The sequence below is a fragment of the Dermochelys coriacea genome, chromosome 5, assembly GCF_009764565.3.
Source record: "Dermochelys coriacea isolate rDerCor1 chromosome 5, rDerCor1.pri.v4, whole genome shotgun sequence".
Taxonomy (NCBI): Eukaryota; Metazoa; Chordata; order Testudines; family Dermochelyidae; genus Dermochelys; species Dermochelys coriacea.
In genome coordinates, this window is record NC_050072.1 from 43,896,895 (window position 1) to 43,922,716 (window position 25,822).

At 42.1% G+C, this 25,822-nt stretch overlaps 1 protein-coding gene across 2 annotated transcripts in view; it reads right to left on the reverse strand.

Annotated features, from left to right (window-relative positions):
* Positions 1 to 1,475: 1,475 nt before the first annotated feature.
* Positions 1,476 to 25,822, reverse strand: part of CD180 (CD180 molecule) — a 76,769-nt gene continuing 52,422 nt past the window's right edge. Inside the window, exons 1-4 of one of the 2 annotated variants that reach the window (XM_038401953.2) lie at positions 12,680 to 12,761; positions 11,404 to 11,591; positions 5,028 to 5,194; positions 1,476 to 4,235 (exon numbers count right to left, since the gene is read on the reverse strand). In XM_038401953.2, the coding sequence (XP_038257881.1) occupies positions 2,504 to 4,235; positions 5,028 to 5,194; positions 11,404 to 11,493 (1,989 nt within the window). In that variant the 5' untranslated portion in view covers positions 11,494 to 11,591; positions 12,680 to 12,761 and the 3' untranslated portion in view covers positions 1,476 to 2,503. Of the gene's footprint in view, positions 4,236 to 5,027; positions 5,195 to 11,403; positions 11,592 to 12,679; positions 12,762 to 13,530; positions 13,649 to 25,822 lie in introns of those variants that run through there. The other variant, XM_038401952.2, reaches the window with a different exon arrangement.

Below are 25,822 nucleotides of genomic sequence, written 5' to 3' on the forward strand. Positions count from 1 at the left end.
ACATTTTGAAGTTAGATACCCAATAGCATTTGTGTTTAAAAAAAAAGTGGCAAATTTACTAATACATCGGAAAAATAGGTAAAATGCCTGCAATATTTTGAGGGTATTTTAATATATCAAGAGTTGTAAACACACATTCATGATCCTGGACTGAATATCCTCTTTTATTCCCTAAGGGCTTCCTTTCTTGTGTGCTAGTTTGTCATTCTTTCTGTGGCCATGTCTACTCTTGAGTTGGAGGTGTAAATTCCAGCTCGGTAGACGTATGTGCATCAGCTTTGATCAAGCTAGTGCACTAAAAATAGCAGAGTAGCCTCAATGGTGCAGGAAGTAGGAGGGGCTAGCGGCTCTGAGTACAATCCTGATCTGGACCCTGGGTACTTGAGCAACTATCCCATCCCACTGCCCATGCCACTACAATAGTGCACTGCAGAGCATTGAAATCAAAACTGAGAAGAAAAACTGGGATTCATGGTATCTGGAGACTTTCCCCACCTCTGCCACTGACACATTATGTGACCTGAGGCCAGTTACTTAACCTCTCTGCCTCTGTTCATGCATCTGTCAAGGGGAAGTGAGACTAACCCAACTTCGCAAAGTGCTCTGAGTTCCTCTGACAAAAGGTGCTATGTAAGTACGACGGATATCTGTGATCATTCAGCTGAGGAGTGGTCCTGGGGAGAAAGGAGAATTTCTGGCTGCTTGAATGGCAAGGTGAGGTTTCAGTGGAGATGGTCCCCACACAGGAATCTCCCTCCCTCTTCACTTGTCCTGATCTTTTGACATGACCCATCTCTTTTTCCTGCATGTTCCTGGCCCCTCCCTCAGTCCATGAACTAGCAGATGGGAGGCAGGTTGAATTGGGAGAACCTGCGACATGCCAGAAGCAGGGAAGTTGTGGGGGCTGTGAGCCACAAGAGAACATGCTTAGCTCTCCCTGGTCCACTCTAAGAGGGAGAGGGAAGGGTGCTGCTTGCCCGGGGAGTGGAAGCAGAAGCCGGGAAGTGGGAAGCTGGGTTGAGAAATTAACCTGTGAGTGATTGAGTCCTCTCTAGCCCCTCAGTAAAGGGCATTATAGACAAGGATCCACAGGACTTCTCTGCTCTGAGGAGAGTGACTCATTTGAACAGTGAGGACCTCCAGCTTTGGGCACTTCCTGGCAGTTGGAGGAATTGAAAGCAGCTGGCCATCAACTTCCAGGAAATGCTTGGCCCTGGCTGTCATTACTACTGCATTTCACAAATCACAGCTGCTTTGTTGGCTCAGTTAATTCCCCCGTACAAGCCCAGCTGTGAAGGGGTATTGTCATTGTCATGACCGTTGTTACAAATGCCCCACAAGTAATATATGGAGAAAATAAACAATATTTTCTCATTAAATCATCACAGCATGTTCAATGCTGCAAAATGCATACGGCTCCTGTGACACACACACACACACACACACACACACACTCTCTCTCTCTCTCTACTCTGGCCCCCCTCTCATGTTCCTGCAGCCTCTCTGCCTGCTCTATTCCTCCTGCTTTTCCAGGCCCAGTAGAGAGGAGGAGCTGCCTGCAGCAGGGTCAGTGCCCCAGCAGGGGGGTTGAGCTCCGATGGGGATACCAGGAACTACTGGGGGGAAATGGTGAGGCAAGAGGTAGAAAGGGGTGACAGGAATTATTGAGGAAAAGGTGAGGGGCTACTGGTGGGAAAGGAAGTGGACAGGAGCTAAGGGAGGAGAAGGGGGTAATATGGAAGAGATGTGGGTGACAGGCTAGTAGAGAAGACATGAACTACTGCATCTAGATATTCCCTGATAAGAGGTTCCCTTCTGGCCAGTGACTGCAAAGTTCCTCAGATTGCCCTGATTCCCCCACAAGCTGCCCCTGGTTCCTCACAAACCCTTGCCCCCCCCATACCCTCCCCCACTTTTGAGGGAAAGAAATAAGGCCCTGCATCTCACCTACACCCAGTGATTCAGTGAACAATGATCAGGAAAGAGGCCAGTCTAATTTTCTTTTAGAGCAACCATGTGTGCAGGACCAGCCGTTCTATTGCGTCAGCCATTCAGACAGCACTGGTGTCTAAATTCTGACTTCAGAGCAGCCTATTCATTGGGGGAACCGGTATTCCCACTTCATTCTCACCCCTTTCCTCCTTAGTGACATTGCCTGAGGCCCCAGTACTAGCTTATAGTTGAGGGCTAGTGGCAGACTTCAATGGGACTAAATATTATTATTTGTATTACCAGAGAGCCTAGGAGCCCTTGTCATAGATCAGGACCCTACTATGTTACTTGTGTGGCTAAAGTTCTTCACAGGACCTGGCCCTGGTTTGTTTTTTTCATAGTAATTTTTCTTTAATCAGTTGTTAAAAATGAGAATGGAGCGTGTAATATTAATGTTAAAAGGAGTATTGCCCAGGAACAAAGCAACAAGTAGGAAAAATGACCTTTTCTTCAGAATTTGTCTAGTAACTGTCCTTTCTTCAAAAATGACACTTGTGGAGCAATCCTTCACTTAGAGTTGTTGGTAATGTCTCTTTAAAAAGCGTGTGATCCAAATCAAGATAACAGCAACAAGCAATATCAAAACCAGCACAGCGCAAACAATTCCTGCAACACTGATCCCACAGGACAGTGTTACAGTGGACAGCTTAGTACCTGCTAGAGATTTGGGCTTACAACACACTGTCCCTTCAGGGTCTTCAATTTTATCCATATTCTGCTTGTACCAAGTTATTAAACCAATATTAGAGCAGGTGCATTCCAGTGGATTGTAACTTAAATTGATTATACTCTGGCCAGATAAGTTAGTTAACATGTCACGTGGTATAATATGGATCCTATTATTGGCAAAATTGAGATAGATGCTCTTGAGACTGGAAAATGCATCTGTGCTGAACGCAATAAGCTTGTTGTGGCTCAGGTCAACCTGCTTTAGCTTCTTCAGGGTGTGAAATGCTTGGTTTTGTATAGCTGTCAGATCACAGAATGATAAAATTAACACCTCTAAACTGGGTACCTGGTGAAAGAGATTGTCATTCAGAATGGTCCCTGATGGAAACTTATTCCCCCTAAGGTTCAACAGGAAAAGGGTTTGCAGCCCCTGTAAAAGGTGCTGAATGTTGGTATCAATATAGGAGTAAGAAAGGTTCAGGACACGCAAGAGATGCAGATTGCGGAAAGGACCCTGGGAAGCATTGATATGAAGACATGTAAAAGCTAAATCCAGGAGCTCCAGGTTCGCACCTTCCTTAAAGGCCAAATCTTGGAGCTGAAGCTGCTTGTTGTAGCTCAGATTCAGGTGCTGTAATCCGATCAGGCCTTTTAGCTGCTTGCTGCAGCAGTCTACATTTTCTATGTAACTGTGGCTTAAATCCAGGTGTTGAAGCTTTGACAGTGTTTCTAAACAGCCAGAGCCTAAGTCCAGATTCTCAGCATTTTCTCTGATATGGAGGTGGGTGAGGGAGGAGAAGGCGGTGGAACTAATGTTGCAAATGTGCTTAAAGGCGTTCCTATTGAGAATTAATTCTTCCAACATGTTCATGCCACTGATGTCAGGAGGTAACATGCTGATATGGGTGTGAGTCAGATCCAGCCTTTGGAGTTTGCTCAAACACTGAAATGTGGCAGCAGTCAGGTGAAGGAAATGCCGCTTTTGCAGACTGATATCCACCACAGAGATATTGCACAGGTTCTGTAGCATAGTAGAGTTTATGGGAAGCCCATTTTCTACATCCTCAAATGACCCCAACCAAAGAGTATGGGTTTTGGTATCCTGCATTCCTGCTAAAACCACAGAAATGTCAATGCAACCTCCAAAGTCCAAGCTGTAAAATAAGTTGGACTGGAATGCCCCAGCTTCAATGTACATAATATCATTTCCCTTCAAGATCAGAGTTAAATTCTTTGTCTGCAGCAGAATATCTATGTCTTTTGCTGCTATTCTTTGTATGATGTTTATTTGAAAATCAAGGTATTTGAGGTTTCTGGTTGGAAAGCCTGGAGGGAGCTGCAGTGAGGAGATGTGATTGCTGCCCAAGTCAAAAATCTCTAAATTATCCAGATTCTGCATTGGAATAAATGCTAAGCTGGTTAGACCTGTCTGAGTTAAGACAAGATGCTTCAGAGACTGTGGGCCAACAAATGCTGTGTCAGCCAGAAACATGAGTAGATTTCCAGTCAAGACAATAACGTTCAGATGAGTGTTGCTTTGAAAGGCACCTTCGTACACCCAGTTAATTTGACACCTTGAAAAGAACACAATAATCCAATGATGTTAGTAATAAATCAATCTGATGAAATTTTCCGACTATTACATGGTCATTTAAAAGCAACAATCGAAATGCAATCTCATGTACAAAGAAAACCCAATGAACTATGGTCTTCGAGTTAAAAGCTATTACTTTCTTTGCTGGTGGCACATAGCTAATATTCAGAAGCCCCTATGTTTTAAACTCAGATAAGAAGATGACATAATGGGAAGTGAAAACTGTCTACGGCTGATTGGGTGTGGAGGTCCCAACTGTGACACTGTTCATGAAAGTCACATATACACATGCTAAGTAAGGGGGGTTTCCCATTGCCTTTCCTAGTCAACACAATCAAAAACTTATCCCTATAATAAGGGTACTTCTTACAAGGCTAGAATCTTTCTCCCCACATTTCATGAATATTTTCATGGAAAAGCAGGTGAGATATTTCCTACAGCAAATTTGTTGGTGCTAACATAAATAATAGGACGTGAGGGTTTCATGCATTGTCCTGCAAATGGTCCAGTGACTCCAGGCCTTAACAGGAGAGAGCCCAGAAAAAAGCTATTTCCAAATAGCTAGGCATTCTTAATTGGCAACATACTGCAACAGTTATCTGCAAGGGTCTCTGAAGGTTCTGCTGTGAAGATGGTTGTCATGGTATACTATAGAAGCCTTCAGTTCTTTATTGGTATTGCAAAAGGTTGAAACAAGGGCAAAAAAGCAATGGCAGATTCAAAGTAAGTTATGAGTTGTGTGATCAGTGGAAGTGACAAAGATTTCCAGTACCTTGTTAAGTCTAAATATACCAGATTCTTTAGCTTGCTGAAGGTTGAATTGTGAAGGGAAGAAAGCAAGTTAAAGCTGAAGTCAAGGATTTCTGTTGTGGCTGGGAGTCTTTCAGGAATCTCTCTTAGTCCTAAATCTTCACAGCTATAGCTTTTGTTGCCTATAACCTGTGGAAATTATATATGTATGTATATATTTATTATTAAATACACCAATATAGGCATACTATGAATGTAAACACGAAGCTCTGACATGCACATTCTACCAAGTAGCTGCCTTAGAAATAAATCATTTAAAAACATAACAGTCAAAACATATCTTATAGCACTTACAATACTTGATCACATTCCACTGTATTCCAAAACCTTGAATTAGAACAATTCAAAAACCTAATATAGCATTGTATTTAAAAACAAACAATCCCCCCTTAAAGATTAAATGTCTGGATAGCAGTTAAGTGAGCGGAGAAAGAGCTATTATGACCCAGATGCCTAATGGCGAGGAAACTGAGTTCAATTAAAAAAACCCCAAACTGCTGGATTCTGAAAGGATGGAGGTGGGAGTGGGGCGGATCAGCATCAGGAAAGCCTAACAGGAGCCTATTGGCAACATATGAGAGTGTTTTTTGAACTCTTAATATCAACCTGAAATATGCAATCCTGGGACTTCGTGGAATGCAGTTTTTAAACCACAGGCTTGGATCTTTTTTGCTAATATTAAGTGCACATCATTCTGTATTTCATTAACCAATTAAAATATGTAGGACAGTATAAATTATTAATCCCCAACAAATAATCTGTGGGTTTTGTAACAAGGCTCACCGTAAAATAAGTCCCAGGGAGTTATCAAGATCTTGCAAAGAGAGCTTGGCTCAGAGTGCTAAAATACTGTTTTATAACAGAAAATGTCTGCTCAAATGAAAAAAGGAGCTGAGCTGTGTTTATACTCTCAGCAAGGGACCGCTAAGCACATGTAGCTGAAACTGGACAAAAATAGTATCTGGAGAAACTGAAACTTTTAAATTCTTTTAAAGACTTTTCAGTCTTGGAAATGGAATAATCTGTCTCTTATGCAAATATATTCACCTCTCCAAAGTTAAAAAAGAGAGATTCATTAATATACCAGACCTGCCTCTGACTTCATAGGAGACTATATTGTCAATCAAAACACAAGGGTGTTATGGACTCTCAAGCACAGTCCTTAGTAGGTTGATCTGTGTCACTGTGTGAAAAACAGATGCATGAAAAGTTCAACTTCATTTCAGGCTTCAAACCCATGATCGCTGCCTAAGCAAACAGGCTGGATTCACAAGTGCAGTGGAATCAATGCCTAAGGAATGTCTGCCAATCAGAAACAATGGAATGAGAGTGCAGGGAAGAGGCAGCCACTCACCAGAGGACTTCAAGCCTTCCTTTAAGTAAGACAAGGCCACCTTTCTTAAAGGAACCTTCAGAAAAAAGACTATGTTGTCTCCTCAAAGACTCTTAATTACTGCTGAAATTAGCTCCAAGGAGAGAAGAAATCCTTTGAAGATTTCCCAGCCTACTCTACAGATTCTCAAATGCTGAGATTAAATATAACTGGCATTATCAAAAGTCTTAAATAAAATAACTCTCAACTTGCTACAGAAAACACAGCTAAGCTTTGAAAGAAGAACAGATCTGTACAAGTGCTGGTCCAAAACAGAAAGAAAAAGTTGTGAACGCTTTAATTTTTTCCTGGTTTTTCATCGAAATTTTGGATATAAAAATATTTGGACCAACCCTATTCTGTTCTTTAATAGAGAATTTCTATTATTGGACAGTAATGTGTTCATTGGAAACTATTGTTAATGTAACAACCAGATTCCAAGAGAAGCCAGCCAAATTTAAGAGCAGGTATCAGTCTATTAGTAGCTGATAATCTACACACTTCCATTTATAAACCATTACTGTTTTTTGATCATCCCATAGATGGGTGATGCAAGGAGCATGTGGCCTTCACCTTGCATTAGCTATCAGGATGTGAATAATTTTAATGGTGTCCTCTTATAAACCATGGACTATTGTATTGCTATGCAGCGGTGCTGAGAATTTCACAACTTTGCCAAATGGAGAACTAAACTAACACTTTGTTTCATTACATTTGATTATGAAACTAGGGGCAACAGGGGTGGCTGGGTGATCAGGCGGTCACTTAGGGCACCAACGATCTGTGTTCCAAAAATCCCCATTTTTTTGGGGTGGTTGGGGTTTTTTGGGGTGGGGGGGTGTTTTGCGTGTGCCTTTTATGTAGCTGCATGGGGAGTGCCAAAAACATTTTCTGCCATGGATGACAAGACATCTGGGCCAGCCCAAGTGGACAAGTCTCTAAGAGGTGCAGCACAGAACTCCTAACTGAGGAAAAACTAAGGCTATGTTTACACTACAGCCTGGACCGACACTCTGAAATCAATCCATCTAGCGGGTCTAGTAAAGACCCATCAAATCAACAGCAGATCGCTCTCCAGTCAACCCCTGTGCTCTACCCCCGATGAGAAAAGTAAGGTAAGTCGACGGTAGAGTTTCTCCCATTGACCCCCCCACAGCGTAGACCCCACAGTAACTCAGCCTAAGGTAGATCGACTCCAGCTACGTTGTTCACGTAGCTGGGGTTGCATAGCGTAGGTCGACGTACCGCGGTAGTGTAGACATAGCCTCAGGCACCAACTTTTCAAAGTGCCGGATGGCGCTCGACCCCCGATTCTTCCCCACGCCCTGCCTCTTCCCGCCCCCGCTTTACCCCTCCCCCAAGCGCCGCATCTTCACTCCTTCTCCTTCCCTCCCCCAGCCTCCTGCACACCATGAAACAGCTGTTTGCGGCAGGTGGGAGAGGCTGGGAGGGAGAGGGAGGTGCTGATCTGCTGGGCCTGCCGGCAGGCGGGAAGTGCTGGGAGTGGACAGGGAGGGGGGAGCTGATAGGGGGGCTGTTGGTGGGTGCTCCAGCCCTGGAGCACCCACGGAGTTGACGCCTATGGTGCCCTCCTGATCCTGGGCTGCTCTGGGACTCCTGGCGTAAATTATACAGTCCCGAGGGCCTGTCGAAGTCACAGCAGCCTCCGTTCATTGCCTTATGGGATGCAGCACTGCTTGCTGCAGTCCTGACTTAAACACGTCCTCCTTGCCCCCAGCTATGCTGCTTCCTGCCCACAAAACCAGCGTTTGTGAGGGATTCTCTTTCCCTGTTCTTGCAGTGAGGGAATCCTACCCCAGCCAGATCCTGGAATTTGAGATTCCCTTTATGCCACTTTGCCTCTTTGCAAAGAAGACTGAGAAGGGGAGAGGAGCTTGCCCTATGTTGGGAAATCTTGATTTGACTGGTTAGCAGCCATGATGAGATCCTGGCAGGAGGCTCTGAGATGGAACTATTTTTGTTTACTTAACCACATCTCAATATGCCCTATTAGCAATGGCTCCAAAATGTGCCAATCAGACCACAGGATTTCTTAATGTTACTGGCTTACTAACTAGGAGAAGAGTTATTTAAATCATTTGTGTTGAAAAGAGCAGTGCTTAAATGTACAACCAAAATGATTATTGGATTATTTCAGGGAATGTCTACACTTAAAATGCTACAGCCGCACAGCTGTGCCACTTCAGCACTTCATAAATACTACCTACACCAACAGGAGGGGTTCGCCCATCATTGGTGCAGGCAATCCACCTCCCTAAGAAGCAGTAGCTAGGCTGATGGAAGAATTCTTCTGTCGACCTAGTGCTGTCTATACCGGGAGTTATGTTGGTATAGCTATGTCTCTTGGGGGTGGATTTTTCATAGCCCCGAGAGATGTAGCTATACCAATATAAGTTCCTAGTATAGACCAGTCCTTATCGCAAATTGATGCCTGCAGCACATAATGGGAAGGTGTGATGAATTTGGGCTATGTCTGGGCCATTTATGAATTCTGATTGATGTGAAGTTATATTATGAAAAACTGCTGTATCCTCCTGTGCCTATATGAACATGCATCCACCATTACTAACTAGACCTATAGCAGATACACACCAGGCTGGGACAATGGGAAATACTTATGGTTAACAATGATGCTTAGACTGCACCAAGCTTATGCTAATAAAGAAATCATTAGGGGAAAAAAAAAGTTTCACTGTTTTGTCTGAAGGGACCAGAGAAGGTAGGCACAGTAGAAAGTTACCAGGAGTAGAGCAAAAAAGACCTGGTGACCAGCAGCAGTTTAGATGAAGAAACCCACAGATGAGGAGGGCAGACAGGAAAAGGAAACATGGGGCAGGAGAGACAAAATCATAGAAGTTGGATGAGGGTCTTCAGGAGGAAGAGGTCACCCAGCAATATAGCAGCCTCATGAGACTGGGGGACCCTGCCTGCTTTCCTGAGCCCATATAGTCCCAGGGACTCTGGACAACCGAAGGGACTTGGACCCCAGCCTAAAGAATGTTCTGGAGTGGTGAGGAAACTAAGGCAGGGACAGGGTGCTGGAACAAATTTTAGGCTGGTGGTGCTGCTAATGGAAACCATATATTTGATGTTTGTTATTACAACTTCAAGCCAGGGGCTGTGGCTGCATCACTCCTATTTCCAGCACCACTGGACAGGGACACGCATTGAGTGCTTATTGTTTTTTATGATCTGTACTCTCCTGTGCTTTACATAAGTGTAAAAGGGCATAGAAGTGACAGATTCAGAACAAAGTGTGTCTCTGTATGTTAACCACTGCACAACTACTGCATGCCCCTGAGAGCAGTAAGCTGAGGACCGGAAGCTATGCACCATCAGGGTGGAGTTCTGGGAGAGGGATGTGTTTGAGTAACTGGGGTATCCTGGGAGTCAGTGCTGGTCCTGGGGGCCTCTAGGGCAGGTGGGCTGAGGAGCCCCATTTCTGAGAAAGGGTAATAGCCTGAACCTTGGTAGGCTATGGCACTGGTTCCTCCCTTGGTGTCTCTGCCACATTTCCTGGGCACTAAAAGCTTAACACACCCCAGGAGATCCAGTGCAGAAAGGCTTGTAACCCCCCCTCCCCCGAGCAGTCCCAGTGGGTGGTCGACAGGGTGTGCTCACAGAAAGCTATTGATGCAAACTGACTTGTAACAAAATAATTCCATTTCTTTACAAGTAGAGGCTCCAATTATTCCTAGGTCACTCAAAATTTTCTTTACTCAGTAGGAATTTTGCAAGTAATACAAATACAGACAGTAGAACCACAAACAGGAGTTATGAATAACAGGAAATATAAAGTAGTATATAAAATAACCATAGAGTGACAGCAAATGAGTAGCGCCCACGTGCTCTATCCCTGAATTAAATCACAAGAGACAGCTCTAATTTAGAAGTTCCTAGACGATCACTTTAGGGAAATGTCAAATACAGACCTAAGAAAAACCAATACATTCCAGAATGATGAGAGAGAAAAACACTGCTTTTACGCACTTTATAATTAACCTGTAGAACTTGCAGCCATAGTTTGTTATTGGGGAAAATGGCTGAGTAAGATTTAAGAACGAAAAGAAAGGTTTAGCTGCTGATGTAAATGAGAAGAGTGCCTGCATTATGCCCTTTCAAATAAAATTACAAGAGCGATCAGCCCTCACGCTTCAGGGCAGAAACTGGTCTCCAGATGGAGCAGAGGAAGAAATTCCCTCATGGTACAGTTTGCACAATTAGGAGGATTATGGGAGCTGTACAACTTCAATAAAGCAAAGAATCTATTATAGGGCCTCTGTGGCACATAAAATACGAAGGCAATTCCTATGAGTCTCTAACACCCCTCCCCCCCCCCCAACCAAAAGAACCCTGAGAAGCATCTTGCCTTCATTCTTCCTCCCCGCCTCCTTTCCCTGCCCTTTTAATTAAAAACGAACCAGACCAGACAAAAAGAACTACGGAGTGCCTGGTATTTCCTTTATTATTGCTCTGGTGTGGAATCTTATATCTATTCAGCTACAACTACCTACTGCATGAAAGAGAATCACTGTCTTGCCCATTTGTACTGGTGTATACAAATTCTTGGACAAAAATGGTAGGAAAGAAACCTCTTATAACCTGTTCTTTTTTCAGCACTGATGTCTCGCTGTAGACATGAATGTGAGATTTCAATATGCCCAAAGCATGAAATGTATAAAACACTGTCAGTTTCTGGCAGATACAGAAGGATCCCATATAAAAGGGCCAGATTAGTGCCTGAACAGTATCATGGAGTGTGTCTGAAAAGGCCTACCTTACTTTCCCAGTCCAAGGCTTACGGATACCCCCCCGCCCCCAAAAAAATCTCCCTGCACTTCAAAACAATCAGATGTTAGCATGTAAATAATCACCAAAGATTTATTATTGATTCTCTACATATACTACACCCTTGCCTCCAGAGAAAGAAATAACTATCACTCACCTCAGTGCACATCGTATCTACAGGCTCAGATACTTCACAGCTAACACAGAAAAGCCCCATCAAAATCAACCAATATATATGGCAAGCCATTAAGGCATTAGACGGCTTCTAAACTCAGATGATCTTGTGGTATCTTCTCTTAATGAAAGCAAAACCAACATAAACTGAAACAGTCTGCTAGAAATTAACTAAATGGTAAAGGAAGAAAAAGAAAAAAAAAAGTTTGATAAACTTCACCATGCTAAGCCTTAGAGATCATAGTCAGAGCTTGAAAGGGGAAGTTACTTGTTTTAAATATAGTAATTCAAATAGAGAAGTGATGTTTTGTGGGCCCAGAGCTTATTTAGAAAATGAAAATGGGGGGAACAACCTATGACTGACACTGATCTTGTTTACATGGGTATAAATAATAACAATTAGCTCTTATAGAGTACTTTGCATCAGCAGAGCTCAAAACATTTTACAACATTTTACATTTTACAATATTTTACATTTTACAGTATCTTTATTTCCATTTTACAGAGGGGGAAAACTGAGGCACAGAGTGTGAGTGACTGTCCGCAGTCGCCCAACAGGCCAGAGGCAGTGTCGGGGTTAGAACCCAGATCTTCTATGTGTCCCTATCCAGTGTGCTATGCACAAGACCATTCTGTAAATCAGGAAACTATATTGAAGTCAGTGGGGTTACACCAATGTAAAGTAGAAGTCGGAGCAGAAATAGTCTCCTAGAAAAAGGAATCAGGAGTTTAGGATTGTGTTTTTAACCAATAAATAATTTAATGTGAATGGGGTTTTTATTTTAACTTCCCAGAGATCTCATGTCTTTTCCATGTCAGATAAATGGCACTGTATCAGTTATGAGGGTCACGGAAGTCTATGAAAGGATGAAATTGTTTGGTATTTGAATTTCTGCCAACCTTCCCCCACCACCCACTTTCTGCAAGAACCCCCTCCCCCAAATTTTCAAATCTGCTCTAGTATGGACTAAAATATTGAAACCTGGATGCCTAATATTTAGGTTTCTAAATCCCTATTTAAGCTTTTCAATACAAGAGGCCTGATTTACAGACGTGCTGAGCGCTGCCACATACTCAGCCCCAAAACCAATGAGGAGCTGCAGGTGCACAGCACCTTTGAAATTCAGATCATTGTTATGAAAATGCCTTACTGTGGAGTTATAGGCTGAAAAGGTTTTAATGAACAGCTGGAGCATTTGAGGGGGCCTATTGCTTACACCTGGAGAGGGCGTGCTCGGGATGGGAAGAGTGGAACTTACCAGAGAGATCCTAAGGCAAATGAGGAACCAACCCAGGTAGTTTTGGAGTCTCTGCTCTCTCTTTGGGAAAGGAACCATGGAGAGGCTAGGAGAGGAGGCTTATATCCTGGGACTGGCCCTGAGATGAGAGGGTAGCGGGGCAAAGGTCACTCTTGAAGCAGGCCTGGGAGAAGACCAACACTACAGACAGACAGCCTGGGGGTAAACCAGGGACAAAGTCAGAACCAGCTTGGAGAGACTCAATCTAAGAAATGGATTCCCAGGGGAAGATCTGAAGGTCAGTGGCATGACAGGAGCTATGGGAGAAAGGGAGAAAGCCCTTGGAAAAAGCTCTGCAGAGCCCAGGAGGAGGTAAAGAGTCTCTCAAGAACTGAGCTCAGAAGAATTTACACTCGTATGCACTTAATTTGGACTTTGGGTACCCTATAAGGGGTGAGACTTTAGTTAGAGTGACCTGGCAAGAGGGCCAACTCACCATCGCAGACCGTGCAAGTCCCAAGGAGGAGAGTGTGGCAGAGTAGTTCCAAGGCTGAGTCTTGCCATGGAGGGTGCTGTGAGATGAGACTATCACAAATGGGGGAGAATGTGTGCTTCTCGATTGACTCCCAAAATAAGGACAGAGGGAGGCGGTCATGAATCTGGGGCAATGAAAGCAGAGCTGTGAGCCAGAAAGAGGTGCTGTGGAGGTCATGCTGCCATATGAGGATAAATCAGCCATGATGTATATATTTTTACAATTATGATACTGTAGCCATGTGACTATCTAGCCAAGCAGGATTCCCTAGCTAAAACAATACATTGTACTCAGCAGCACTCTGGCCAATTAAGAGAGCCTTTACACATTGAATTACCTTTAATTCTGCTCCAAATTCCTTATTCCCTCCTTGCTGGCTTTTATAGGAACATTCATCTTCACACCTGATGCTGTAGTTACCCATCATCACTTGATGTAGACAGAACATCCATGATCTGCAAACAGGGACAACAGACCATGAGTTTATGGAGAAATGTTGCATTAGTATATATTGCATTTACAGTATGTCGAGCCTCTTCGTACACTATGGCTGACATTTTTGAAAGCTGCCAATTGGATTTGGATACACAATTAATAGTACATTTTTATGGGAATTGAGCATCTAAAACCCCCTATGCAGCATTTAAAATCTCAGCCTCTGGGCTTTAGAAACTCAAAACCTGTGACTATGGAAAGAATCGTCTCCAATCCAAAATGCATGGGATTGAGTTGGTAGATTATTTGAATGATTGCTGCTGTTTGTTTGTTAGGAGAGAACAATACTCAGCTCTGTCCCAGACACCCTGTACAAGGTACAGAAGAAGACAGGTTGCCGCCAAGGAGTTTACAGTCTAACCAGCCAGATAACGTCTATCAGACCTGAATGCACTGAGAGATCTAGCAGAAGGTTTTATCTGAGAGCAATTTTGGCTGTTTTATAAAGGCGGTGTGACAATACTTCTCTTTCATTGTTCAGTGTTGACGGGTATTGCAGAACTGAATTTGAGGAGGCATTGCCAAACAAAAGGGAGACTTCTGTACTGTCATCAGCCATTTCTTCCTTGACTACTCACAATAGGCAGACCCTGTGTGTTGCTACTAGACAGTCCCAGCCCGTCTGCTGGCAAGCCAGAGAGAGCAACAGAGCAGGAACTACAGTTAACAATCTGCTTTGCATTTAGTACAACCAGGTCTAATCTCTTCTCTCCCATGAGGGACACTACAAGTGGTTGGCTCAGTGGAATAGAAAAAGTGCTACAAGGGTCCTTGACGGTTTGGAAGAAGGGATAAAGATTAGTGAGGGGGGAAAGCTGGGGTGAAATTCATTGACAGAGAGAAGGGAAAGGGTGGCTGCATTTAAAATAAAATGAAAATTTACTATTGCCCCCAGCCCTTGCCTTCCGAGGCATGAAGGACAGAGCCTACATCTTGAAATTGAGATTTTGCACATTTTGCTACTGCTGAATCAGCAGGTTGGCTCACAGTTGTCCTTGGCTGTTGCCTGCTAATTTGCTGAAAAGCTAAAGCATTTCCCTTTTTAATTGTGTTTCTCACTGCACAGCCACAGATGAAAACAAAAGGGCAGGGCGTGAGATTCATAACATTTTGTGATTACATAAAAAAAATGCAAGAATGCAAATAGGAAAACAAACAAACCCAAACTGCCTGGCATTAGTCCCTGCAACATCGCCTGATCTTTTGGCTTTACACCCTGTGCTACCCCATGGGCCCCAACTGACTTTGTTCGCACAAGTGGATTACAATTCCATTGCTTTCAGTGGAATTGTGCCTGCTTACTCCATAGTTAAACTGGGTCCATTTCTTTCACTGAGGTTGCCTGGGGTGTGAGGGCAGGATTTGATCTAATAACTGTAGCTGAAAAAAACCCAATTTATATCTAAGTTAGATCTAATCTTTACACCCACATTGTCCTGCTCTCAGTTGAAACATGTACAGTACAGTTGAGACACAAGTTCCCTGGCTTAGCAAATGGAATTGAGATACATTGAATTACCACTTCACTGTTCCACCTGACTGTGGTTATGCTCAATTAGAACTAGAATGTTTCCTATTGTTCCTTAAGAAGAAGAAACCAAGCTGGCATTCAAGAGAATTGTAGACAGTGTTTTATTAGCAGTCAGACCGGGAACACTGTGATCAAAACCTATTAGGCTGGGAAAGAGGAAGAGGAGAGAGGGGGAAGAGGTGAATGCAGAGAGCTGCAGCAGGATAGGTAATTGTGTGACAAAGGGGAGCAAGTTGTGGCTGGGACATCCTCCTGCAAAACAGTCCTTCCTCTTTTTGACATGCTCTCACTACGTTATTATTTCTGTATTAAAGCTGACTGTGCAGTTGGTGCTTCACAAGACACAGAAGATGACACAGTCCCTGCCCTGAGGAGTTTGCAGCTTTTAAATAAATGGACAACATAGAACATGCTAGGAGACCCAAAGCAGAAGGGCCTTTCTTTCAGTAGTTTTGCTGATGTGAAGTCAGTGTTTGTGAGTTTGGAAGAGGGATTTGAATGTAGAGAGGGTGGATGCTCTGCCTGTGGAAGGGAATTTCAGACATACTGGGGGGACTGGGAGCAAGGCACTGTAAAAACAAGTCCAAGGTGGACAGTTTGACTTAATTAAGAAATTATTTCAATGGGAGCAATGTTAGGCCAGTGCTGAGCGCTTTAGAAAATGCCTCTGTGCAGCACAGTCTGTTCTGTTAGCTGTGCCTGGTAGCAGACACAGCTGTTTCTTTCTTAAAATGAAATTAATCCGACAGGTAGAATACTGAAGCCTCCCCATTCAGTGGCTATAGGAGTAACCCAAAGGTACCACCAGGTGTTCCACACAGAGGGCTTAGCTAAATGAGGCTGAAATCCAGAGCAGGTGTAACCCACACACCTCCTGGGTGTGGTGTTCTGTCCCATCTAGTGGCACCAAGACCACTTAGAGAGACAGAGAGATAAAATGAATCTGCTCTACAGCCTTAGTTAAGAGCCAGTTGGCTTTTAGCTTAAGCAGTAGAGGTTCATGCAGTAGAGATTCCAGAGGTCCCTGGTTCAATCCTGCTCACCAACGACCGGGTTCTGTTGGCATTACACAGGCACTTGCAAGTGCTTTAGAGGATAGGATTAAAATTCAAAATGATCTGGACAAATGCAAAGTACTCTACTTAGGAAGGAATAATCAGTGGCACGTATATGGGAAATGACTGCCTGGGAAGGAGTATTGTGGAAAGGGATCTAGGGGTCATATTGGATCACAAGCTAAATATGAGTCAACAGTGTAACACTGTTGCAAAAAAAAAGCAAACATCATTCCGGATGTATTAGCAGGAGTGTTGTAAGCAAGACATGAAAAGTAATTCTTCTGCTCTACTCCTCACTGATTAGGCCTCAGCTGGAGTGTTGTGTCCAGTTCTGTGCGCCACATTTCAGGAAAGATGTGGCCAAATTGGAGAAAATCCAGAGAAGAGCAACAAAAATGATTAAAGGTCTAGAAAACATGACCTATGAGCGAAGATTGAAAAAATTGGGTTTAGTCTGGAGAAGAGAAAACTGATAGGGGATATAACAGTTTTCAAGTACATAAAAGGTTATTACAAGGAGGGAGGAGGGAGAAAAATTATTGTTCTTAACCTCTGAGGATAGGACAAGAAGCAATGGGCTTAAATTGCAGCAAGGGTGGTTTAGGTTGGACATTAGGAAAAACTTCCTAACCATCAGAGTGGTTAAGCACTGGAATAAATTGCCTAGGGAGGTTGTGGAATCTCCATCAGTGGGGATTTTTAAGAGCAGGTTGGACAAACACCTGTCAGGGATGGTCTAGATAATACTTAGTCCTGCCTTGAGTGCAGGGGACTGAACTAGATGACCTCTCAAAGTCCCTTCCAGTTCTATGATTCTATGATGCATGGTACACTGCATAAAGAAAACCCAAACCTGTAGCAGTGAGTCTCAGAGCCTGGGTCAGCTGACTCAGACTTGTACTACAAAGCTAAACCTAGCAGTGTAGAGAACCCCAACTGGGCGGGGCCCAGGCTCTGAGACCCACCCCCCTTACCGGGTTTCAGAGCCAGAGCTCCAGCCTGAGTAGGAATGTCTACATTGCTATTTTTAGCCCTGTAGCATAAGCCCGAGTCAGTTGGCCCAGACTCGGAGGTGTGTTGCTGTGGGGATTTTTCCAGTGTAGACATATCTAGAGCCTACATTTTGGTTCAGGAACTTCCAAAGTATCTGCCTAATCACTAGATGTAGATCAGTGGAAACCATATAAATATGGGCCTGGGGCATTAACTACACATGGTTAGAAATGCTACTGACTTGTTAGTTAGTGATTTGGCCTCCTACCTCACACTTGGCAAACACATTTTAACATGATGGTGAAAGCATTAGGTGCCTAAACTGCTGCGCAGATTACGGCCCCAGTAATTCAATCAGTTGAGCTTCCAACAATCAAGATGCCATCTGGACAAACTCTAACGCGATGCCCAAGAAGATAAAGACATCTGGACTTTCTAAATGCCAAGGACATGCATACTTAATTCCTGGGCCTGCAGACTGCAGCCAGCCGCACACTGACACAATTTTCTTAATTATACAGAAAATACAGTGCTGAACTCAAGCACCCTCTGTTGCTGAAAGCTAGAGGCTTTACATTTCACATGCTGGGGGAAAAAACATCAGTATGGTTGCCACATACCACAATCAGCTAATTAAGTTTTAGATGAAGTATAAAGGAGGGGAACCCCAAATGACGATAAAGCAGCTACTGGACTGAAGACATCTCTTCTTGATTAATGGCCCTAGAGTTTGTTGCTGCTCATCCCTTTTGTATCCCCCATCTCTGGATTACATCCTATCACTGCTCCTTTAACTGGAGCTGGACAAGTCAATTGGACAGCTGCCTGCAGCACAAGCCTAAAGTAGTAGTACATAAAATGAATGGGGGAGGAGGGGTGGTTAATGTGCAGAGCTAAGGTTAAAAATCCAATACAGCCTAAAACACTTGCCGGATATTGGGAGTTCCAAATGTATTGAGAAGGAGCTTGGGATCAGGAAATCTTGGATTTGCGGCTCTGTATTGTTGTTACTGGGCTGGTTTTGTGCTTTCCTGACTTGGTTGGTTGGTTTTTTATTCTTATGCACATAAACCTCAAGAAACTAGAGTTCTTCCTGGAGAGGATTTATCTGGACAGGAATGGTAGGTAGGACTCACAAGGCTCATTCAGCTGTTTTATGGGAAGATACATACCATTGTCATATGCGCCCTTATATTTTCACCTGTGTGCCTTACTCCTACATTTATTTTATATTTACATCTTATGAAAGGACTGAAAAAGTGTCCTTATTTACAATTACACCCAATCATTCTGTAAACTAAAGCACAAAAAGTTATGTTCCCTGAAAAACTGATGCTGCATCTGCTGAGGGGAATTTTCCTCTTTCCATTTCCCCTTCACCCTGTTTTTGCTGTGTAATCTTTTCCTCACTATTCAACTTCTATCTTTCTGCCTTAATTTTTGTCTTTCACTCCATTATCTCTCTCCTCACCTGTCTCATTTGCCAGTTCTCCACTGGGACCTTATTCATAAATTTTAAGCCAGAAGAGGATCCATTGTGATCATCTAGTCTGGCCTCGTGACAACAAAGGCCATGGACCCTCAGTCAGCAATTTCTGCAACAAGCCCATAACTTCTGTTTAAGCTACTCAGTCTTGATTTAAAACTTCAGGTGATGAAGAATCCACCACATCCATTGGTAAATTGTTCCAGTGGTTAATTACCTTCACTGTTTAAAAATTGTAACATTTTGTCTAAATTTGTATAGCTTCAGCTTCTAACCATTAGCTTTTGTTGTGTCTTTGTGTGTTAGATTGAAGAGCCAGATATGGAAAGACATTACCATATTCAAGTTGCAATGGGGGAGGTTTAGATTGGATATTAGGAAAAACTTTTTCACTAAGAGGGTGGTGAAACACTGGAATGCGTTACCTAGGGAGGTGGTAGAATCTCCTTCCTTAGAGGTTTTTAAGGTCAGGCTTGACAAAGCCCTGGCTAGGATGATTTAACTGGGACTTGGTCCTGCTTTGAGCAGGGGGTTGGACTAGATGACCTTCTGGGGTCCCTTCCAACCCTGATATTCTATGATTCTATGATTCTATGATAACATTGGGAGACCTTACCGAATTGAGTTTAAGTATCTCTGGAGTCTGCTGTATTAAATGCAAAGTTTACATATTATTGTGGGTTGGGATTGTCTGTAATCTTTCTGGGGGGAATGAAGGGAGAAGAGGGGGGGTGGGAGGAAATGTGATGTGAAGCCTGGGAAGTATTACAAACTTCCAAGGACTCCACTGAAAAATGTGCTAGACAAGAACAGGCTTTTGTGCCAAACAGTGTCAAGTGGTTTGCCTGGGTAAATCTCTAGGGGGAAGTGAATGCAAATTCCCACCTCTGGTTATGCAACAACCTAGCCTTTTGAAGATATTCCCTGGGGAAAGGATCATTATGTGCTGATTACCTCTTCCCAGAGTCTCAAGATCAAAGGCCCAAGATGTATAAAGGAAAGACTGAACTACTCGTAGCTCTTTGGGGTCTGAATCTGAGACAGTTATGAGCTTGTAACCAGGGGGAAAACCTAGCTGTGGGCTTGGAAAGACTAACATCTGCCAGAGCCTGCGGTTAGAGTTGGGATGTCCTCTGGTAAGTTTTTTAGCATATGTGTAGATTTTTTTTTCTGTTTTTAACATGTTTTCTCTGTACTGCTTTCACCTTAATAAATGTGCTCTCCAGAAAAGGCTGTGCGGTGCTGTTCATAGCCTTCAGAGAGAAAGAAAAGTGCAGATACAGTCCTATTTTGGCAGGCTGGCTTGCTGGGGATATCACAGGGTAGGCAGGAATCATGCAGCCTGGAAAAGCCCAAGTCAGGAGGGAGACTTAGGACTCTACCCAAGAGAGGTGACAGCTGAGGCTCTGGGAGCCTAAAGTGGGAGTTCTTGAGGGACCACGAAGGGGGGATACAGGAACTGTGACACTGTCTGCTATCAAAAATCTCTTCCCCTTGGAGGTACTTCTAAATTCTGATAATGTCATCTCTTTATCTTCTCTTGGATAAACTAAACAGAATAAGCTTCTTAAAATCTTTTCTATGAGGCATGTTTTAGAAGATCTCAATTCTTGGAGCTCTTTTCTGAATCCTTTCTTTTACAATAGCCTTTTAAAAGTGTGGACATCTGGACATGGTATTCTAATAATGGGCTTATTAATGCCTTTTACAGAGGTAATACCGTCTCCTCACTCCTACTTGATGTTCCCCCTACTAATGCATCAAGGATTGTGTTCATTTTGTTAGCTACAGTGTTGCATTTGGAGCTCCTGTTCAACTGGTTATCTACCATTACTTCCAAGTCCTTTTCTGCCTTCCAGGATACTGTCTCCCATCATATAAATGTGACTTATATTCTTTGTTTCTAGATATATGACCTTGTATCTGGCTGTAGTAAAACACATGTTGTTCAAATGAGTTCACCTTACCAAGCATTCCAGGCCAGTCTCTATAACTGACCTGTCTCCATCATCTTATGAACTAACAGTATTACCAGAATCTAGCTATTCACACCTTCCCAGATTGACTTACATCCTCCCCCAGTTTAAAGAGACAAGACAGGCAAAGGGAAAGAGAAAGGCAAAGTGATTTGCTCATAATCACGTAGCAGCTAAGTGGCAGAGTTGGGAACGGAACTTAGGTATTCTGAGTCTCTGTCCAATACCTTGATCCATGGATTTGTTGTTCATTATATGGGAAAACTCTTTCAGTATGCCTCTGGGTAGGATGACTGTCTGTGCTATGCTACTGTACGAGAACCAGAAAGGTGGTTTTTGAAGGTATAAAGACTGACATGAGCAGCTACTTTGAAATGAATTCTAAATCTGGCAACATGCAACTCTCATCACTAATGTGAGCTATGTGCTTGTTTCCCCAGACAAAATGCTGACAATGGGCCCATAAAGGCGTAGGCACGCAATTTCTCCTGTATCTCTTCCATTCCCTCACCCAGCCCAAAAAGGGCTGGTGTAGGGTGGGTTGTGTGATGATGAGGCCCCCAGGATCCAATCTAAACAAAAGGCAGTTCCCAAAAATGCTCATGTCACTCCTGGCTCTCCGCCTTAGTAATCCCCTGCTCCGCAGTTCTCCTGGCATCCCCAACATATTCTGGCTTTGGGTTTTTCCTGTAACTCATTAGATCCAAGCTCTGTGCAAGTTCAACAATGTTTCTTGCAGCCTGATGCATGGATCCTTCCTTAATCTCCCATAACAGAAGTCAGACAACATTGTGAAGACAGTCACTGCTTTACATTTTATAATGTGTTTCTAAATAAATTATAATCTGCTGAGATGCCCACAAGCCTTGGAATGGGAATGGGAGTAGAAAGGTAGAGCTACTTTCTTCTCAAGCTGAATTCAGCCAACTTGAAAACTTGGATCTCTGAACAGAAAACAGGTTTGTTTTTGTAGAGTGACTTTTAAAGGAATGAGGAATATGAGACTCCTTTATATGTCCCAAATAGGCTATTACATTCCACCAATGGATTTATTACAGATCATATGACAGAACCCCATTAATCCAAAGAGATAACTAATGGAATTTATCTAGCCAAATGGATCTTTGAGGAAAAGGGGAACTTTGCAGTGCAAATTATGCATTCCAGGGACTGCCCAGTTTTGGCTAATGGAGATTTCAATATAAAAGGGTATTGGATAATTGAAGATTATTTGAAGTTCATTTACAAATTTGACCTGTACATAAGCATGCGTAAATGCTGAGTTTAGTAAAACCATGTGTCATAACTGGAGGTGTTTTAATTATTCACTGAGTATATTTCTCTGATAAATTTTGTTTTCACAAATTACCCATGGGCAAGTCATAATTTGTATGAGTTGTTCACTGTTTGTACAGTTTGAGTGAATGAATTTTAGCTGATAGCTTATTTCAAGGCTGGTTGCTATTTGGTGTTGATGCCATGTGTGGGGTGGAAAGGATTCGTTTCAAATTGTTGGATGCCAACTACTTTTATTTTAAAAATTACTAAAAATATTTAGTTTAGAGAAATGAGAAATGGTACACCAGCTCTTATTAATTGGTGTTGTGCTTACTGTCAAAATAAGGGTGTAGCTCCCACTATTTAGTCAGAGGGGTTCATTTACATATCTTAGGGAAACACCATGATCAAGCAAAATAATCACAATTATTAACCAGGACTTTTTATTATTAATGAAAGGAAGAGAAGACATTAGATAAAACAACACAAATGACCAAACACAAATGATAAACTGATTACTTCTGTTACAATCTCTTCTCTATGTCTCTGTGGAGAGCTTTTAACAGAGACGACATCTTTGAGAGTGAGCTCTGAGGCCACATTTCTCATGGGAAGTTAACACCAAAATATATTATTTTCCAAAATTATTGTAAATTCAATTTTAGTAGCTTATTAGATACTTAACACTGTTTATGTATCAGCAAAATATTTGTTTTGTGGCAATGAAGCCTGTCTAGGTATTAATAATAACTTAAACAGTTTATAGATGGACAAAGAAAGCAATCTTAACTAAGTCCTGTGAAATAGAGGAAGATATTTAAATTAGTTACCTTGAAAGAGTCATTTAAAGAATGTTTTAAGAGACAAGTATCAGAGGGGAAGCCGTGTTAGTCTGGATCTGTAAAAGTGGCAGAGAGTCCTGTGGCATCTTATAGACTAACAGATGTAGTTAGTGCCACAGGACTCTTTGCCTGTCTTAAGAGAGGCCAATTAAAAATATTAAGAGTCTTAAATCCAGTTACATTCCACTATTTCCTTGTTTACCAATGTTTAGCCCCAGTCTCCCTTCCAGGAATAGGTTGTGAAACCACTTGCTGATTAACAGGAGAAACTCTTAGTCTGTTAAATTACAACAGCATTTCAATCTTCCAACAAAATCATTACAAGTGTTGTAAATCAAATCCCTTGGCAGTGTCTTAGTTAACTTCATTTAACTTGGGAAGGTTTTCCATGGGCTGGTTTCTTCTTGAGTCTTTGCTGTTTCTCGCATCTGCCTGTGGCAACTTACTTGTGGATATAGCAGAAAGTGAGTTGGAGGGGGCTCATTTCAGAGTTTTTATACCCTTCTTCCAACTGTCATGAAATTACAGGAAAATGCACATCTTTCAGGCTTGTTTAGATTCAAAGTTGATTGCTGTCACCCTTTCAATGTTGGCTCAGGAGACACACTAAGCTCCTGAACATGCAATCAGTTTAATGAATGTGCTACATTTCTGTAATTGCCTTTGTTCTTCTTGTGTCAGAAAAGATCCAAATAGCCTTTAAAGTTAGTTGTAACATTTTCTTTTTATGGAGTCCAGTTTCTAAGTGTTTCTTCAATATTATTAGAGTTTGACGGTAAATGAAATTCTGTTTTCAAAAAGTCCAACCATTCCTGTTCTTTATACTAAAGGATTTAGTTCTCAAAACAGTCCTTTAAAATTGAATAACTCTTACAAAGTCTCTAGCTTAAATAATTCAAAGTTGTTGGCTTTGTAGAAATGATTCTTATCTTCTGGAGTGGTGAAAGTTTGCTTGTGCATTGTACTTAATTAATTATCCATTAATATAAATATTATATACTTAATTTGCTCCTTACACTAGTTTAGCAAAGTCATCAGATTTCATGTTGGCATATAAAGCATTTACCCAGCAATGATATTTGGACCTTTTCATTTAGCTAATATATTTGCAAGTCTGCATTTCACAAAAGTGTTTGTCATGTCAATATTTAAGAAATAAATAAAAGGTTAAAACATCTCCAACTACACGTGTTTTTCTCCATAGTTTTTAAGAACACAATCAGGTTTCTTGCAAGAAGGTGGGTCTTGGTAGAGCCCACTTTGCCTAGATATTTGGCTCTGATAACACACTCTATGTTCCTTTTTTACAATTAGGCCTCTACTTAAAACACGAATGTTTTACAGGGTCGGTCTTCTTGAGGTTTGCTTGTTCTTGGGAGATAGAAGTAGAAACTTTCTGGAAAATCTTTGATTAACTTTAACATTTTGTAACATAGCTAGCTAAACAGAGCTTGGCTATTCAGGAGGACCTTGGAGTAGAGCCACTACTCCTCCAAATCAAGAGGAGCCAGTTGAGGTGGTTCGGGCACCTTATAAGGAAACCTCCTGGGAGGCTTCCATTGGAACTGTACTGGGAAAGTCCCACTGGGCAGCGGCCCTGAGGCCAACCCAGGACATGCTGGAGGGATCGTATCTCCCAGCTGGCCTGGGAACACTGGGGAATCCCCCAGGAGGAGATGGAAACTGTTAAGGAGGAAAAGAAGGTATGGTCTTGTCTACTCTCCATGCTGCCACCACGAACCTCACCAAGAAAAGCGGCATAAAGGAAAAAAAGATGACTAGCTAAACATATCTATTGTTATTTCCAAGGATTCTGGTTATAATATTCTTGTGCCTTTATCTTAATATTCAGTAAAGATGTAAACAAGTTTTGTAACAACTTAAAAATATTAAGTGGTAGGAATTTTATTAATATCATTTTTGCATCAATATTGAGGTCTCTCCCCTATGCATGCTATTGGTTACATGGCATTTTTTCCCTAAGTGACTGATGTAGGCTTTCTAAACCTGGAGGAATCTCATTTGGAATGTTTTGATTTGTGTGAATTGGTTTGCTGTTTGTAATTGTTGGATGAATCTTGTACATACCAAAAAAATGTCCATAAGAGCAAGAGCAGTTATAGTAAGGCTCTTCTTGGGAATATTTATTTGCTCCCAATAATACTTGCAGATGCTTTTGTTTTCTGTGAACATTTTGAGAGTATAATCCTGCTCCCTGAATGCCTGTGAGTACCAGTGCGATAAAGCTTTAGTATCAAGAATATTTGTAACTACTAAGAACTTACACTTCCAGAGCGCTATACAAATATTATTGTGATTAGGTCTCACAACAGTTTAGTGAGGTAAATATTATCCCCTCTTCAAAGATGAGGGACCCAGAGGTAGAAAGAGGTTAAGTGACTTGTCCAAGGTCAAAGCCAAATCTGAGATTAGCACATAGGAGTTACTAGCTATCAGCCCCATGCTGAGTTCTCTAGAATAGTGGTTCTCAACTTTTCCAAACTACTGTACCCCTTTCAGGAGTCTGATTTGTCTTGTTTATCCCCAAGTTTCATCTCACGTAAAAACTACTTGCTTACAAAATCAGACATGAAAATACAAAGTGTCACAGCACACTATTTCTGAAATATTACTTACTTTCTTATTTTTCCGTATAATTATAAAATAAAACAATTGAAATATAAATATTGTACTTACATTTCAGTGTGTAGTATATAGACCAGTATAAACAAGTAATTGTCTGTATGAAATTTTAGTTTGTACTGACTTTGCTACGGCTTTCTGTGTAACCTGTTGTAAAACTAGGCAAATATCTAGATGAGTGGATGTACCCCCGGAAGACCTCTGCCTACCCCCAGGGGTATGTGTACCCCTGGTTGAGAACCACTGCTCTAGAATATGCTATGTTTCTAGTAGTAGATTACTGTTAGAATATATTCAACACTGCTTATTCCAACCTTACTCAGGAAA